We start from the raw sequence: 16,026 nt of genomic DNA on the forward strand, positions 1-16,026 counted from the left end.
TTAATGTGCGAAAAGTGCATCTGTAAATTGATCCGTACTTCACAAAATCTGGAAAACAGCTCATCTACAGAGAGGAGAAATTCTAAAGTCTATACGAAAAGAGCTTGTTTTGACTCACTATAGGTAAAATGACTCACTGAAGTAAAAAGCTCACACACAAACTAAACCAAAACAATTAACTAGCTCAGATTCAAAACACTAAGTGCATCTGACATGTTTCTAGTAAATTAGCATTTTTAATCAGACTCTTAATGGAGTTTTCTGAATGGCCTGAAGTATTTGATAAACGTATAATATGTGCTGATAGCATTTTGCATCTGAGCTTCTCAATTGTTAACCAATGCGGCAGAAAAGATGTGATTGTGAATTTCCTGGCAAAGAAAAGGTCTGATCTAAAAATGCTTTAAAGTTTGAGGTGTGAGCTTTCGTCCAATAAGTCATTTCCCTTTGATCTCAACACACACAAACACACACACACACACACAAATCAAACTAAAGGACCATCACCAACATCCTAGGAAAGTGAAGAAAGCTGAATTGGAAAGGAGGTTTAGCGACGGTACTATCGAGCGAGTCAGACGAGGCCGGAAAGTGACACAGTCCCAGCTCGGGATAGGAGGGGAATACCTGTGAAGCACTTGGATGAGTTCAGCTGGGTGATTGTTTCTTTCCAGTCCGAGTACCAGGGAACGCTCGCTTTGACCGTGCGGTCTAAGAGAAGAGAGGCAAATGGGAGCCGATCTGGTTAATACTTACAGGAACCAAAAAGGCATCATGAAGCCAAATGGGGGTTTAAAAAAATGAAGTGAACCTTCACCACAGACAGGAAGATTTGAACAACTTCAGCTAGCAATGCTGATTTACAAAGCAACATTTTGCTTTGTTTGTTTCATTGCCATCTCACGCTGTGGGTTTATAAATAAATTAAGCAATATCCATAATTGTGCAACACTGTGAAAAGTACAATACAAATAAAAAAACAATTGTAATGAACAATGAAGTCTCAAGGATAAGATAACATTTTTAATATTTTATAAAAACTGAAATCTTATTATGCCAAATAATTACAGCTGTTCAAACAGAAGTTGGAGTAGCAGGTAATGCAGCTGTATTACTCTATGTATCCTTCCTTCCCACAATCCTCCGTAAGCTATTTGGCAGTTTGCATAATGAATATAATTTAGCCGAAAACTTACTTGGCTTTGTTTCAGACTAACACCTAGGTGGAGGCACCACCCAACCAGTTCTGACATGTAGCATTTTGACTCTATTGTCAAAATCAGGTACAAGTCACTCAATGTGAACTTGTCTACACTTGACGTGTAGGTTTTAATATATTGCACCTAGTCTTTGTTGTTTGTGTAGTGAGGTAGTGGAGGGCCTTTGAAGGAATTGATATGAAAGGTGACCAAACACTCATTTTTTTACAGGGTTAACAGCACAGCATAGCACACGTGTTTTGACCTGGCATACACACACCAGAGAGGGTGCATATGAGGGTCATAGCTCTTACCAAAAATTCATCCACAGGAGTTTGGGGGCAAAAGAAAATTCAAAAAACAAGATCAGAAATGATAAGCATAAAGGTGTAATGGAAACCAAACCCTTTAATTTCACAGACAATTATAGCATTTAATTGAATTGCTTGCTCTTAAAGAGATAGTTTACCTAAAAATGAAAATTCTGTCATCATTTTCTCACTCTCGTGTTGTTACAAACCTGCATACATTTCTTTGTTCTGATGAACATGAAAGAAGATATTTTGAGCAATGTCTGTAGCCAAACCAATCAGACTCATTGACTCCCATATTATTCTGTTAGTGTGGGGTCTCTGATCGACGTGGTTACAAAAAATCCTTGAAATATCTGCTTTCATGTTCATAAGAACAAAAAAATATATACAGGTTTGTAACAACATGAGAGTGAGTAAATGATGACAGAATTTTTTTTTTTTTGGGTCAACTATGCCTTTAAGTGATCTACTGCCCTCTTCAGGTAGCGAGGTAAAAGTATACAGAAACTTACCTTAATAAATAAAAACATTTAAAGCTGTTGGTATTTAATTTTATCTCAAAAGAAATAATTATTGAATAAAATAAAGATACAGTTGGGTTCAAAGGTCTGAGGACAAATAGAAAATATAAACCTAAAATAAAGCTGTAGGATTACAAAAAATTTAAACGAAAAAGACTTCATGATATAAAAAGAGGAAAAATATTTATATATCTGTGGTTTTTCAATAACCACATTGCTTCAGTGGAAGCACATCTTGAATCATTCTGGGATAACATGGATCATCAGGTTTTGCATTAACCTGTGAAGCATGTGCATTAAAATAAAGAAACATATAAAATAATAACACTATCACAATTGTGACTTTTTAACAAAAAAATATTTTTTAGGTTTTAAAGATTTGTATTTAAGACTGCATTAAACTTAAAGAGCACCTATTTCATTGCTAAAAACAACATTATTTTATGTATTTGCTATAATACAATGTGTTTGCGTGGTTTATGGTTAAAAATCACATTATTTTCCACATCCCATACATTTTTGTAGCTCCAGATTTTAATATCTTCCTGAAACTGTGTCCCTGATTGGCCAGCTAATCTGTATGTTGTGATTGGCCTGAATATCTCTGACGTCAGCCGGAAATGTGACGCTCCTTACCATGTTTGAAATATTCAGTTGCTAACAGGAGTTAACTTACAGGCTGTGAGTCCGAAGCTAGAGGAATTATAAATGTCGCTCGTCTACGTCAACAGACCCAGGAAGTAAACTGTTGCCTACAATCCGTGTGTTTGTTGTAGTCCAAAAAAAAAAAGAGATTCACGTTGGAGACGCTAATTTGCGTCATCGTTTACTTTGGGGTTTGTACCTTTTGCATATCGTTTACACACACTTACACACCAAAGGAAATTTAAAAACGTGAATTGGACAATAGATGCTCTTTAAAACATGAAAAACAGAAGCAATTTTACTTGCCTCAAACACTATATGTACCGTTTCTGTCTCATTAGTTCCTGTTTGTTTTCACTTTGCTGTATTTTCAGTTTTATTAACACCGCCAGACGTGCTATGAACTTCCTCAAACTGAGGAGCTCTTTTGTAGCAAGTACTTACCGCTTATGTTAAGGTCGTAATCTCCAGCCGTGACGACATTGGCAGGAGAACCCTCAGGAGGCTGGCAGACAGAGACCGCCTGACTGAGGAGTTTCTGCAGGTCTGGGGTCTGCGGAGGCTTTGTGCTGATACCCGTCACACTGATCCGGAGACCCTTCACCACAACCACCTGGTTGTTGGGGTCTCGCAGGTGACCTGCAAAACAGCCAAACCACAGGGTCAAAAACATGAGGAGAACAATTAAAAGGAGGTTTGCATTTTAGATTGGTTGGTGTCAAAACATAATGGAGCAAGACCTGGGTTGTGAATAATTTATAACAGTACATTTATATTTAAGTGATAGTTTATTGAAAAAAAATATTTTGCAACCAAGCAGATCTGGGGCACCATTCGCTTCCATAATAGGAAAAAAATACAAATGGAAGTAAATGGTGCACCAGATTTGCTTTTTTGCTTTATTAAGATAAAATCATGAGGAAAATCGGGGGAAATTTCATATCAAAAATTTAGGAAAAAAGAGGTCATTAGACAAACAATCAGACAATTCAGTGACTTGATGTATCTCGATCATAGCACTTAAGGATTGGAAACTTTCTACTGAAGGTCAGAACGGTCAAAAGAACGTGAGGGTTGAACTATTTTTGACTGAATAATTGCTTTAAATAAAAAAATTTCATCATTGATTAATGTGACTTCTGTCCCTGCATGCCAAGGAATTCTTAAAAGAATACAATTTATCCATATGACACAGGGCTAAAGATAAACACAAACAGAGCTCTGTGTTCGGTCACGTCAAACCAATAATAACTAACAACAGTGTCACTGTTATTTCTACGAATCTGAAACAGCATGTTTTCTTATTATCTGATACATTTCCTACTATCATACGTTAAAAATACAGCTGACCACAACTAGTGAACCTCCATTGACCTGTGTTAACTTACAACCTCCAGATTTCTGAATGGCTCAGATCACTACTAATGAATATAAACAGGGGTCATTCAGAGAAAGTTCAGGCCCTTCTCCAAATATAAGATGCTGTGGATAAGAATTTTGCTGAAGAAAAATTACGGTTAAGTTGATGCGCATTAATATTATGTAAGAGAGGACCATGTGCTTGTTGTATTGTTATCTTAATCTAAGGGCTTTCTCAGATATTTAAGGGCAATTAATGAAATAAGCTCACAACACCTTTCACACACTTGCAAAATGAAATCAAAATGAAAGAGGCATAAGCCGTTTCTCAATTCGAAGACTGCGGTCACCGGAGGTCGTATTTGTAGTCATCAAGACTAGGGCTGTCAACTTTAGTCGTTTAGTCGACTAATCGGTCGATGCCGTCTTGGTCGACTGACATTTTCATTGGTCGACCATTTGCATAATTAATTTATTTTCCCCAATAAAGAAATTTTCATTGATTTACTCCTTGATATTTATTCCTTTATAAGCAATTAAATATTACTGTATTCTAAATATAATTAGCCCATGTTTTATCCCCAACTTTAAATGCTTTAATTTAGGCTATTTTGTAACAGCGCCACAGTTTAGCGCACCACGTAGAACACTCTGGAACCGCACCTGTGGCTGGCTGCACTGCTACTTTGCTCAGAAAGGAATATAGGTAGTTCTGCTGTATTCAAACACTACCTGTTTTGGCTTTAGTCAGCAAAATGTCCAAGAAATCTAAATCTTTTGTCTGGCTGCATTTTACAAAAAAAGCTCACGGAGTTTGAGTTCGCCTGCTCACAAGATTTGCGTAAAGTAAATGGTACAGTCTATTTATTTGTAAATTCTTTCATTCGAATAGTAAATAAAATACAGTAATAAAATAATTAAAATGAAAGTCTCTCCTGATTGTGTTCCAAATTATTAACATTTACGTATTATAGGCTATAAGTAAATTGCAGATTAAGTTTTGTTTTTGTAAATCCTCAGACATTATTTTTATCACTTAATTAAGTTTTGCTTTATAGAAAGCATTTCTTTAAAGTGAATTTCGTTTTGTGTAAATTGTTTCTTAATTTTAATAAATGTTTCATCAACCAACTGCATGTATTTAATAAATAAAAAGAAAATATAGCAGACAATATAATAACCGCGCATGGAGGCGCCGGCACGGCGCGCTTACTTGCATTGCATTGTTAACTAGAACGCACCTCGTTGTAAATTAATAAAACTCAGCGTATGCCTATATGCCTCATACATTAGCATTAAATATCTTTGCTGCATTCGTTCTAGAAGATGACAAGAGCTTTCTCACATACAGTGAGCTAGACCCGCCTTGGCCGGTGCGTCTTTTTACGCATTCTTAATGTGCCTATTGTATCCATTAGTTTTATCGTGTTGCAGTCTATTCGGCAACATTCCCCATACAACAGGCTTAGATTTGGAAATATATTACATCTACATTTCAGTGGTAACAGATACGGTGACCATCTTCTTTCTTTATTGTAGCACTACCTCAAACTAAAGCGGAGTCTCTTCGCAGCAGTCATTTTCTTAAATGAGCCACGGCAATGTTTCAAATGAGCTTCTAACGCTAGACAAACGCCTTTATTTTCAACACGATCACCTCGTACCCAAACCATTTCGAAACTAAGGAGCCATTTGTCCTCCGATTCGGCGTTTGCTGGACTTATGTTTTTGTTTTTATTTGTACAGTTGACGCGTTTGAAAATAGCCTAAATAATGTAACTTCACGAAAATAAACCTATAGTCCATCCTGCTATACAGTCTATTATTCTTAGGATTGTTTTAGGTTATTTTTGTGTGTTTGTTTTAAAATGCCTAGATCGGCTGGACAAAAGTCAACCCATAGCTTCAAATTAAAGAAGAATATACAGCCTGTATAAATGAGAGCTTTTAGGAGTTTTCATTATTTGGCAGTTTTAGCAGTTATATTTTTTGTAGCGTGCGGGTGTGGTCAGGTGCGCGATTGCGACTGTCACTATAGACCTAGTACAGAGCTCCTCACTTTGCAGTTAAAAAAAATCACTTAATTTTTAAAGATTTGTGTTATTATTATAGTTTTATGTATTATTATTATTGATGTTTTTTCTTTGTTGTTTTATAAATTCTCTATGACAATTGTTTAATAAATGTTCAATCAAAATGCAAAACATTGCGTCTTTTTTATTTTTAGTCGACTAATCGATGCGCATGACAGGACTTTGGTCGACTAAGCATTTCTTTGGTTGACTACAGCCCTAATCAAGACTTCTTATTTCAGAATAGCTTAAATAATCAGACTTGATGACGTATGTGACCACGCCGAACACTGTGGGTTCACACACTAGAAGTCAGGACTGATAAAAAAAACATCACATTAGATCAGTAGGGGGAGTGTAGGCGGTCTTTTTGTGGCTACTCGAACACATTCGACTACATGAGCATCTACACCACAAAAGCAACACGGTTGAATGAGTTTCGACTACCTCTGAAAGTAATCGAAAGTGGATGAGCTCAAAACATTTCAACTTGTAAGCGTTGCCTTCTTGTGTAACCAAAATGCATCTTAATACCAGGTGTAAACAGGGCCTTATTGTGAACTCGACTGACCATTTTATTAACAAACCAATTAAAACTACATCTATTTGTTAGTAGACGTCTATTTGTAATGTTGGGGTATTTGTTTCCACTCTCATTTGTTATTTCTAAAATTATGAAAGTTGTCGACACATGGCTTGTATGTTTCTGTAGCAAAAATATGGGTTTGTCATGAGTTGGATACCAGGGAACACGTTAACACACTGATAAAATGTATGCTTTAAATGCAATGCACGTCGCTTTGATAAACCTGCTGCATAAACACAAAAATGTAAATAAGCTATATGCTCTTCTATCACTTGACTAGCATGTAAGACTACAGAAGACATCTGGTCATCTTAAAGGCTTTCCTGTGAATTTGACACAGTACATGATCTTGTAGTGCAGCATTGTAAACAACTTGAGTCTTCATGAGATGAGGCAGCAGATCTAACCGGTTGATTGCTTAAGATCATCCAGAATAGTTTACCAGGCTGTTGGTTAATACTGTAGCACAGGCCCAATACAGACATATACTATAGCTAGTTGACAACATGGGCCTTTTAATTGTTAATCCAAATGTTACCAGTATAAGTAACTCGATCTGTCATCTGTCTGACTGTGACAGTGGTCACTAGAAATCAGATCAGATTCACGGACAGGGTAAGAGAAAGATCAGACTAGATGAAGCTATGTTGCTACTCTTCCTGTCATTTGACCAAGGCTGTGTCACAAGATCTAATGAGCTGACTACCTAGACAACATCTTCATCAAAGGCGCGTTCGAGCATTTGAAACAAGCCTATGCAGCAGTTTCGCGCAATCCCAAATATGCTGTCAAGATAGGGAGCTTACTACGTTTTGACACAGCCCCTGTGTGTGTATTAGAGGAGCTGTGAAAGCTAACATCGCTCTTCTCGATTGATCAGTCATAAGTGATATTGTGAATAGGGTTTTATGTCTGATCAGGGCTCTTACCCTCGGACGTCAGGCGGCAGAAAGGCCGCAGCAGCTCGGCAAAGCTCAGGTTGTTTTTGCGGGTCACTCGCTCCGCATCTTCGCTGCACAGGACGGCCACCATCGGCACGAACGAGTCCTGGATGAACTCGTGCACAGACTGCACGCACTGAGCCATGGGCGTCTGCTGTCGTCCGCCGACCTCGCGGATCTGCTGCTGTTGAGCTCAAAAAACAACTCCTTTACTGACAGCTCACGGCAGACATGTTGAAATCCAATGTTGCCTGCTGCTGATCGATTTTTTTCCCATGAAGCTGTGCGGCGATCAGGTGATTTTTCTTCCGCAGTGAAATAAAAGCCCCGTATGGTTTCCATAATAAAAGCCCTTGTGCTCCCCAGTTCACGGATATCCTCAAACGCTAACAGCTTGTGATGGTTGAAAACCTGAAAACTATATTAAATGCATGATTGTGTGGACAAGACGACGGATATAGATTAGATGCAAAAATGCAAAATATATTTTTGTTACATTTTTAGCCTCAATTTCAATCTACAGTCATTCAAAAAAATTTTTTGTAATGCGTGATATATCCTGTCAGTAAAAAGAGATCAGGAAAATGCAATGAATTTGAGCTCTGTGTATAGAAAATGTAAAGAAACATCACTAGTTTGATGATCAATACTGGTGGTCATTATATAAATGAATAACAATCAAGAAATGTAATCTTCAAAATTTAGTTAATGGAAGTTAATATTATAACCACCAAACTATTGGTATCTGCCTATATCAGTCTGAATAATCATATTGTTGGGAAAACAGTAAAAATAATTTATTTTAAATATTTTACATTATTAACATATATTATATAATATTTAAAGGGGACATTTCACAAGACTTTAAAAAAAAAAAAATATTTTGTGTCCCCAGAGTACGTATGTGAAGTTCTAGCTCAAAATACCATATAGATAATTTATTATAGCATGTCAAAATTGACACTTTGTAGGCGTGAGAAAAAAGTTTTTGGGTGTGTCCTAAAAAATGCAAATGAGCTGACCTCTGTACTAAATGGCAGTGCAGTGGATAGTGCAGATTAAGGGGTGGTATTATCCCCTTCTGACATCACAAGGGGAGACACATTTCAATGACCTACTTTTTCACATGTTTGCAGAGAATGGTTTACCAAAACTATGTTACTGTTTTTTTCTCACATTTTCTAGGTTGATAGAAGCACTGGGGACCCAATTATAACACTTAAACATGGAAAAAGTTATATTTTCATGATACGCCCCCTTTAATAAAAAAAATGGAAGCACATTACACATTAACAGGATTCCAAAATTTAAAATTGATAAATGATAGTAACCGCACAGTTGATGGCACCCATTGGTTTCCATGGTAATTTTTCCTTCTATGGAAGGCAACGGGTATTTCATCGTTCTTATTATTTATAAAAAATATCTTTTTTTGTGATCAACAGAAGAATTAAACTCATACCGGATTAGAACAACATGGTTGGGTAAACTATCCTTTTACAACCACAACCATAGACATAGCCTACATTTCAAAACACACAAAAGAACACACCCCTGCCTGTTTTCCTTACAATCTTTATGTTGATAAAACAACTGTAATTTCTATTTTAGTTAGACTGTACTAATAGCTAATTATAGTAAGGAACACAATGAACAGGAATAAGTGAAACCTAAAGATTCACTTGAAAGTCCCCTTTCTCAAGCGGTTTACTTTCACTTTTGATCAAACACGTGACTTAAAACAACTCAGGAACTTGTTTCTGAAATGACTGGAAGCTTTCAACCTGGTTCTATGTTTATCACCACAAGAGGAAAGTACCATGTAAAGAGGACATCAGGAAGTTGTACTGTTTACATAATAAGATGAAAGAAAAGATCTGAAAGTAAAGAGACAGTAGGCAGAGACGACTCAAGTAGCAGTCGACGTGTTAGACAGCAGAAGATTAAGAGATGTCCACTTCAGAAGAAGAGTGTCCTGTGTGTATGGACACAATAACAAATCCGTCTCAGCCTACTGCCTGCTGCGGAAAAGTGTAAGTGTGTCACTCACATTTTATGGTCATTTTTAGTTTTACATTCTTGAAAGTAAAAGGTGCTTAAGGGCTCTCAGCAGCGATGCCATAGAAGAACCATTTTTGGTTCTTAAAGTACCATTTCTTTCTTATCTTTAAATAGTCTGAAGTATCTTTTTCCACTAAAAAGAAACTTTTGAGCAACAAGGTTTATGTGGATGTTAATGGTTCCTTTTGAAACTTTTTAGAAAGATTTATTTATTATAAAGAGCCTATGCAAATGCTTTACAAACAGACAGGAGTGAAAACAAAGACAGCTGCTTAATGTTTAACACTTGTGAAATCTCTCTGTCTATTTAATCATAAGGGATATAGAGGTTGAACTCAGTAATTTTATGCAGAATAAGAGCTTTTACTTTTATCTCATATGCACATACTATTCTATTTGTTACCATCTTTGTTTAAACTTACTCTTCTCCACCACTGACTACTAGCCTATACTTTCTATAAACACAAGCAGTTCTTGGCAGCAAAAGTGAAAGTATATCTGTATAGGGAAATTCCATTTCGTGTCATCCACCATGATTATCATCTTGTCAGCAAGTTTGTAAACATGATAATAAAAATCTCTTTCTCTTATTGTACTTTTAGAATTTGTCAGACGTGCTTAGATCAATCTCTTCAACATAGAGCTCACTGTCCACACTGCAGAGGCCAAATAAACCAAGTAAATCCATTGGTAAGGGAATCCTCTGCTTATGCGATATCCCGATTTTAGGATACATTCTTACTTATCCATTTGTGTGGTTGTAGATCAAAGACAGTGTGCAAATGGACATTGTCCACTACTCTTGTCTTTTTATTTCAGCGCCCTTCTACAAATAGACGGAGGAGTCGGCGCCACAACCTGTTTGGCGATTCTTCAACATTCAATCCAGTAAGACCTGTTGGCTCACGCATACTAAAGTAAGTCTCCGCCAAACATCAACAATGAAGTTATATCATGTAGCATACTGCATGCCTAGAATGTTTTTCTGTGAATTGCTCTTTCAGTCACACTAATGCATTATGACTTTTTAATGCACCAACAGTCGCCTTCAACAACTTCATGCTGCTCAGTCGGAGTATACAAACACTGCCAATCAAGGCAGTCTGCCCAATTGGAGTGCCTTGGCACCTGCCCCACAAAGTCAAGCCCCTCCCCTTTCACGTTTCACTGCACCTCTTTTTGCCCTGCCTGTGCCACGAAATCGAGCTCATGCCTTTAGAGGCATACCACCTTCAGTGGCACGACTAAACCCCAACCCAGCACCGGAAAATTTGGAAGCTGAGTTGGATGAATGGTGAGTTAGAAGGATAACTGATCACTACGCTGCATGGTTTAAATAACTCCTGTCTGGATTTACAAAGTAATGTTTTATTTACAGGCCGTGGCAAACTGAGATCCATCTGATGGAAATGCAGCATCAGCAACAACCTCAGAGGTAACTATCCTGTCACACTAACAAACACATGCGTATGTACACCCGACATGGGGTGGCTCAGTCAATTCAGCACTATCATTTTAAATAATTTCTTCCCCATTAAGCATTTGTGGGTGCTTCCCTGTTAAAGGTGTAGCTCACCAAAAAAAATTAATTCATGCTATCCCACATGTATATGACTTTCTTTCTTCACCTGACCTCAAATAAAGATTTTTATACAAATATTCCAATACATTATGTCCACACTGTAAGACAAGATTTGGTTCAACTTAAAAAAGTAAGTTACCTGGTTGCCTTAATATTTTGAGTTAATTCAAGTTAAAAATATTAGTTATTGTTATACAATTGTTATCATTGTAAAAATGGTTGTGTCAACTTATATTTTTAAGTTGAATTAACATAAAATTTTAAGGCAACAGTACCTTTTTTACAGTAGGATCACAGAACATGTTGAACCTACAAAACACTAAAACACATTACATTCTTTATAAAAGCCATCAAGTAATCCAAATAACTCTAATGGGTTAAGTCTTTTAGGGGCGGTTTCCCGGACAGGGCTTATCCTAGACTAAAATGGATGTTTAAGCTGCTTTAATTTAAAAACATCTTGTCCTGACATATCTTATCAGTACCATTGTTTTGTCTCAAGATGCACACCACCAGTATTGTTTTTTTGTAAGGTATGTCTAAACCCTGTTTGGGAAACTGTCCCTTAAAGTTAAATGTGTATATGTGAAAATCAATTAGAGTAGAGTAATAGAGACAGAGCGCCGCGCGTCATAACCTGAAAACCACGCCCACCGGGGGGGAAAACAATCCAACCGTCTCCATTGACTTTGTATTGCGAGAGGCTGCCTCCTTGTCATTTCTGGCTTATAACAAAAAACAGAATAATGCCTAAAAACTGCTGTGTGACAATATCTACAGCTAACAAGCCAAAGAACCCAGAAATACGTTTTTATAAGCTGTCGAGCCGTAAAACCCTGTCTTTAAGGAGAATAAAGTGGATCGCCGACTACGTTTCCCCCTAGTGGACGCAGTTCTACTAATAGTATTACTATGAAAAGTTGCCTGTTTCCATTTTTGTGTCTTTAAACGCTCGTTTTTGGGGTCGACAGCTTATAAAAACTTATTTACAGATTAAAATTAAAAACAGAATAATACATAAAAGCTGCTGTGTGACAAGGTGTACAGCTAAAAAGCCAAAAAAACCCAGAACTAAGTTTTTTTTAAGATGTCGACCTCATAAAACGAGCGTTTAAAGAAACAAAAGTGGAAACAGGCAACTTTTCATAGTACTTCTATTAGTAGAACTGCGTCCACTAGGGGGAAACGTAGTCGGCGATCCACTTTATTCTCCTTAAAGACAGGGTTTTACGGCTCGACAGCTTATAAAAACTTATTTCTGGGTTCTTTGGCTTGTTAGCTGTACATATTGTCACACAGCAGCTTTTAGGCATTATTCTGTTTTTTGTTATAAGCCAGAAATGACAAGGAGGCAGCCTCTCGCAATACAAAGTCAATGGAGACGGTTGGATTGTTTTCCCCCCCGGTGGGCGTGGTTTTCAAATTTGCATATCGGCGCTCTGTCTCTATAGTTCACCCAAAAATGCAAATTAGCCCATATAAGCCGTGCTATTTGTGTATAAGACTCTTCTTTCAGCCAAACACAGTCGGAGTTATATAAAATAACATCCTGGGCCCTATTTTAACGATCTGAAACGCAAGTGCGAAGCGCAAAGCACAAATAACTTTGTGGGCGGATCTTGGGCGCTGTTGCTATTTTCCCGGTGGGAGAAATAACTCTTGCGCCAGGCGCAAATCAATAAGGGGTTGGTCTGAAGTAGGTTCATTATTCATAGGTGTGGTTTGGGCGTAACGTCAAATAAACTAATCAGAACGTCATCCAACATTCCCTTTAAACGCAAGTGCGCAACTTCCATGGCGTGTTGCTATTATTATGACGGATTTACCAGGCTCATGCCAGGAGCGGTTCACAGCTGAGGAGACCGACGTTCTTGTAAGAGCAGTCAAAGACAGAGAAGATGTTTTGTATGGGGATGGGAGAAACCCGCCCATATCAGCGTCGGTTAAACAGGCGTGAGAGGAAATAGCCACAATTGTCCCATCAGCTGGCATCACCAGGACGTTGTGCCGCAAGCGCTACAATGATGTCAGGAGATGGGGGAATTCCAAGCTTGCCAGCATAAATCCGGCACGCCGTGTAACGGCAGGTGGATCTGCCTCTACACAGACGTCAGCAGAGGACATCGCTGCGTCCACCCTCACCGCTGAAAGCCAAGAAACGCAAGCAGTCCAACCCCAAAGTACACTTACAAATCAAGTTCACATACATTAAGGTTTCTTATGAAAACATTTCAATAATTATTTACATAACATAAACATAATACAGCCACACAACAAACTTATGAAAATATTTTAATCGTTACTTGCATGATAATTTTTTTACGCAGCCACACAAAATAAATGAAAACTATCACCACAATGCTCACCACAATGATTTCCCTTATCTCATGTGTTAATATTTTTTATTGTATTTATGATTTGCAAAAATAACTGTTGCATCTGTGTAGATTAGATAAGCAAAGTGTGTGCGCGTTGTGCACGCTATAAATTATTGTCAAGCATGCCCTTAAAATAGCATAATGAACCACGCGCAACGTGCCACTGACTTTAGACTAGTTTTTTCTGGTCAGTGGCGCAATTGTTTTTTGAAACTGCAAAATAGCATCAGGGATGGTTTGCGCCGGAACACGCCTCCTTTTTTGCGCTGAACCGCCCAGGAAGCGCAAGTTTATTCCCTAGTTTGCCGACGTGCGTCTGTGGAGGGAAAAACCCGCTGTGCGCCGGTGCAAAATACGAATGATACATGCGTCACTGACAAAGTCAATTGCGCTTGGTGCAAGATAGGGCCCCCTGACTCTTTTCAGCTTTATAATGGCATTGGATAGTGCCCCATTTTAAAGTCCAAAAAAGTGCATTCATCCATTATTAACTGATCCATAAGGTTTTTAAAATGTCCTCCCAAGTGAAGTGATGGGGTTTTTAAGGAAAAGATTTCAAACTTTATAAACTATTGCTGCATGCACATTCACAATAAACCCATGCGCTTTTTGGAGCTTCCAAAATGGGGCCTTATCCAATGCTGTACGGTTAACACTAACCTAACCCAAAGCTAAAAATACATATTTTTTAATACTAATAGTACTCGGCTAAAAAACATATACACTGAGGCTTGATGGTAAATGGGCTAATTTTCGTTTTTGAGGTGAAGTATTGCTTTAATATTTTAAACTTTTGAACTAAAACCGAAGCAAACATATACTGCATTAGCGCATTGAATCAATAACTGTGCATCTTGTGACTAGCTGTCATGTGATATTTCTTCACAAGACACGCAGAAAACAATGACATTTGAAGTTATGTCAAAATTGTTATAACAGGAGAAAATTATTTAAAACATATTCTTTTCCATTATATTAACATGCAGATGCATGTATTATTACTGTAAATTACAAAAATACAAAAAACTGGACAGAGGTTAGACTTGATATTTCTTCTTTTATTGTTTTTATTGTTTCTTCAGCTCCAACGTGAGGACTTTTGCATGTCCCTACTGTCCGATTAATGGGTTGGATGAATTAAATCTACGTGATCACTGCAATGCTATACATGCTCATGACATCAGAAGTGTGGTCAGTCGGGATTCATTTACAAATCTTTCTAATACCCAATGTGTAAAACTGCAACTAAACTTCATTAGTTAAACTTCTTTTATTTGTTAATAAATATGACCAATAGTGGTGCACTTAATACATAAGTAAATGTTTGCTGAATGCTGATCAATATGTTGAAGTTTTTGTTTCTTGACTGAAAACTAAAAGCTTTTTCCTGCCCTCTGGCGCCCTCTACTGTAGGTTTGTCCTGTGTGTGTGGCTTTGCCCCATGGTGACCCTCAGTACTATAGCCGCAATTTCGTTGGTCATCTAAACCTGCGTCACTGCTTCTACACTGAGGATATAACTGTAAGTTACGTATATAAACATACAGTATATAAACATACAGTACATAAATAACAAGATTGCCAATGGTTTAACTTCAATGCTTTATTTCTCTATTCGACAGAACATTCACCAGAGTGATGAGATCAACATTCAGTGTGCCATCATGGCATCATTTGCCAAAAACATTTGAGCCCCGTTTAGGCTACTACAGTATAAAGGTGTTAGACAGCATTTAACCCAATAAAAAGCTCAATGTGAACTGGATTTATGCTCGAAAACATGCATTTATTGATATTAAACTACATGTTGGTGTGTAAAGTGAATACATTTAGATTTAATGTGTTGGTTTAGCATCTCTCCTCAAACTTTTCAAATATCTCATGCATCTCAGGTGTTGATTCATTTAAACTGTATTCTGCATAACCTATTCTTCAGAGGATCCATTTGCTGAAAAATATTTGCACTATGTACTTTGTATTAAGATATAGATTATGTTATTTTATTGTCTATATAGGATATTTTTTTCCACTTGAATTAATTAATGCTATACTTTATTTTTTTTAAAGATATTTTGCATAAATGTCTCCGTAAATGCTTTTGAACTCAAAATGTTTTGGGATTAAGGGAGCTTAAATGCTTTTTAGATCTGTTTGCTTTCAAATTCATATAAGTTGTTTTTGAAATCAAAACATTTTTATCTATATGCAAAAAATATGCAATACATTAAAGCTGCATCAACTATGAAGGCTGTTTAAATAATAAACAGATGAAAAGCTTTATATAAAAAGGTCAGAATATAATTACTGTATATGTGTAATGTAATATGTGCAATAAAATTTGAATACTTTATTTTATGTCCTTTTAATCA

General features: G+C 37.1%; 2 protein-coding genes across 3 annotated transcripts in view; one reads left to right on the forward strand and one right to left on the reverse strand.

Moving 5' to 3' along the window:
* The window catches only part of trappc8 (trafficking protein particle complex subunit 8), a 59,291-nt gene extending 51,387 nt beyond the window's left edge, over positions 1-7,904 (reverse strand). The window contains exons 1-3 of one of the 2 annotated variants that reach the window (XM_065257286.1): positions 7,626-7,904; positions 3,124-3,318; positions 628-711 (exon numbers count right to left, since the gene is read on the reverse strand). In XM_065257286.1, coding sequence (XP_065113358.1) covers positions 628-711; positions 3,124-3,318; positions 7,626-7,782 — 436 coding nt within the window. In that variant the 5' untranslated portion in view covers positions 7,783-7,904. The remainder of the gene's footprint in view (positions 1-627; positions 712-3,123; positions 3,319-7,625) is intronic. The other variant, XM_065257287.1, reaches the window with a different exon arrangement.
* A 1,484-nt stretch (positions 7,905-9,388) lies between these two features.
* On the forward strand, positions 9,389-16,007 carry rnf125 (ring finger protein 125, E3 ubiquitin protein ligase). The gene is made up of 8 exons (XM_065257294.2): positions 9,389-9,670; positions 10,301-10,388; positions 10,518-10,615; positions 10,741-10,992; positions 11,077-11,133; positions 14,741-14,849; positions 15,072-15,179; positions 15,280-16,007. The coding sequence occupies exons 1-8, from the start codon at positions 9,588-9,590 to the stop codon at positions 15,346-15,348; spliced, it is 864 nt and encodes a 287-aa protein (XP_065113366.1). The 5' UTR covers positions 9,389-9,587; the 3' UTR covers positions 15,349-16,007.
* The last annotated feature ends 19 nt before the right edge of the window (positions 16,008-16,026 follow it).

This window comes from Paramisgurnus dabryanus, chromosome 12 (genome assembly GCF_030506205.2).
Source record: "Paramisgurnus dabryanus chromosome 12, PD_genome_1.1, whole genome shotgun sequence".
Classification (NCBI taxonomy): Eukaryota; Metazoa; Chordata; class Actinopteri; order Cypriniformes; family Cobitidae; genus Paramisgurnus; species Paramisgurnus dabryanus.

Excerpts from the sequence above, each read along its gene's own strand:
- rnf125 (XM_065257294.2), top strand. The coding sequence starts at position 9,588 with ATGTCCACTTCAGAAGAAGAGTGTCCTGTGTGTATGGACACAATAACA. Across the intron at positions 10,616-10,740 it reads GTTGGCTCACGCATACTAAA|TCGCCTTCAACAACTTCATG; the intron begins GTAAGTCTCCGC and ends ATGCACCAACAG. Across the intron at positions 14,850-15,071 it reads CTCATGACATCAGAAGTGTG|GTTTGTCCTGTGTGTGTGGC; the intron begins GTCAGTCGGGAT and ends CCTCTACTGTAG.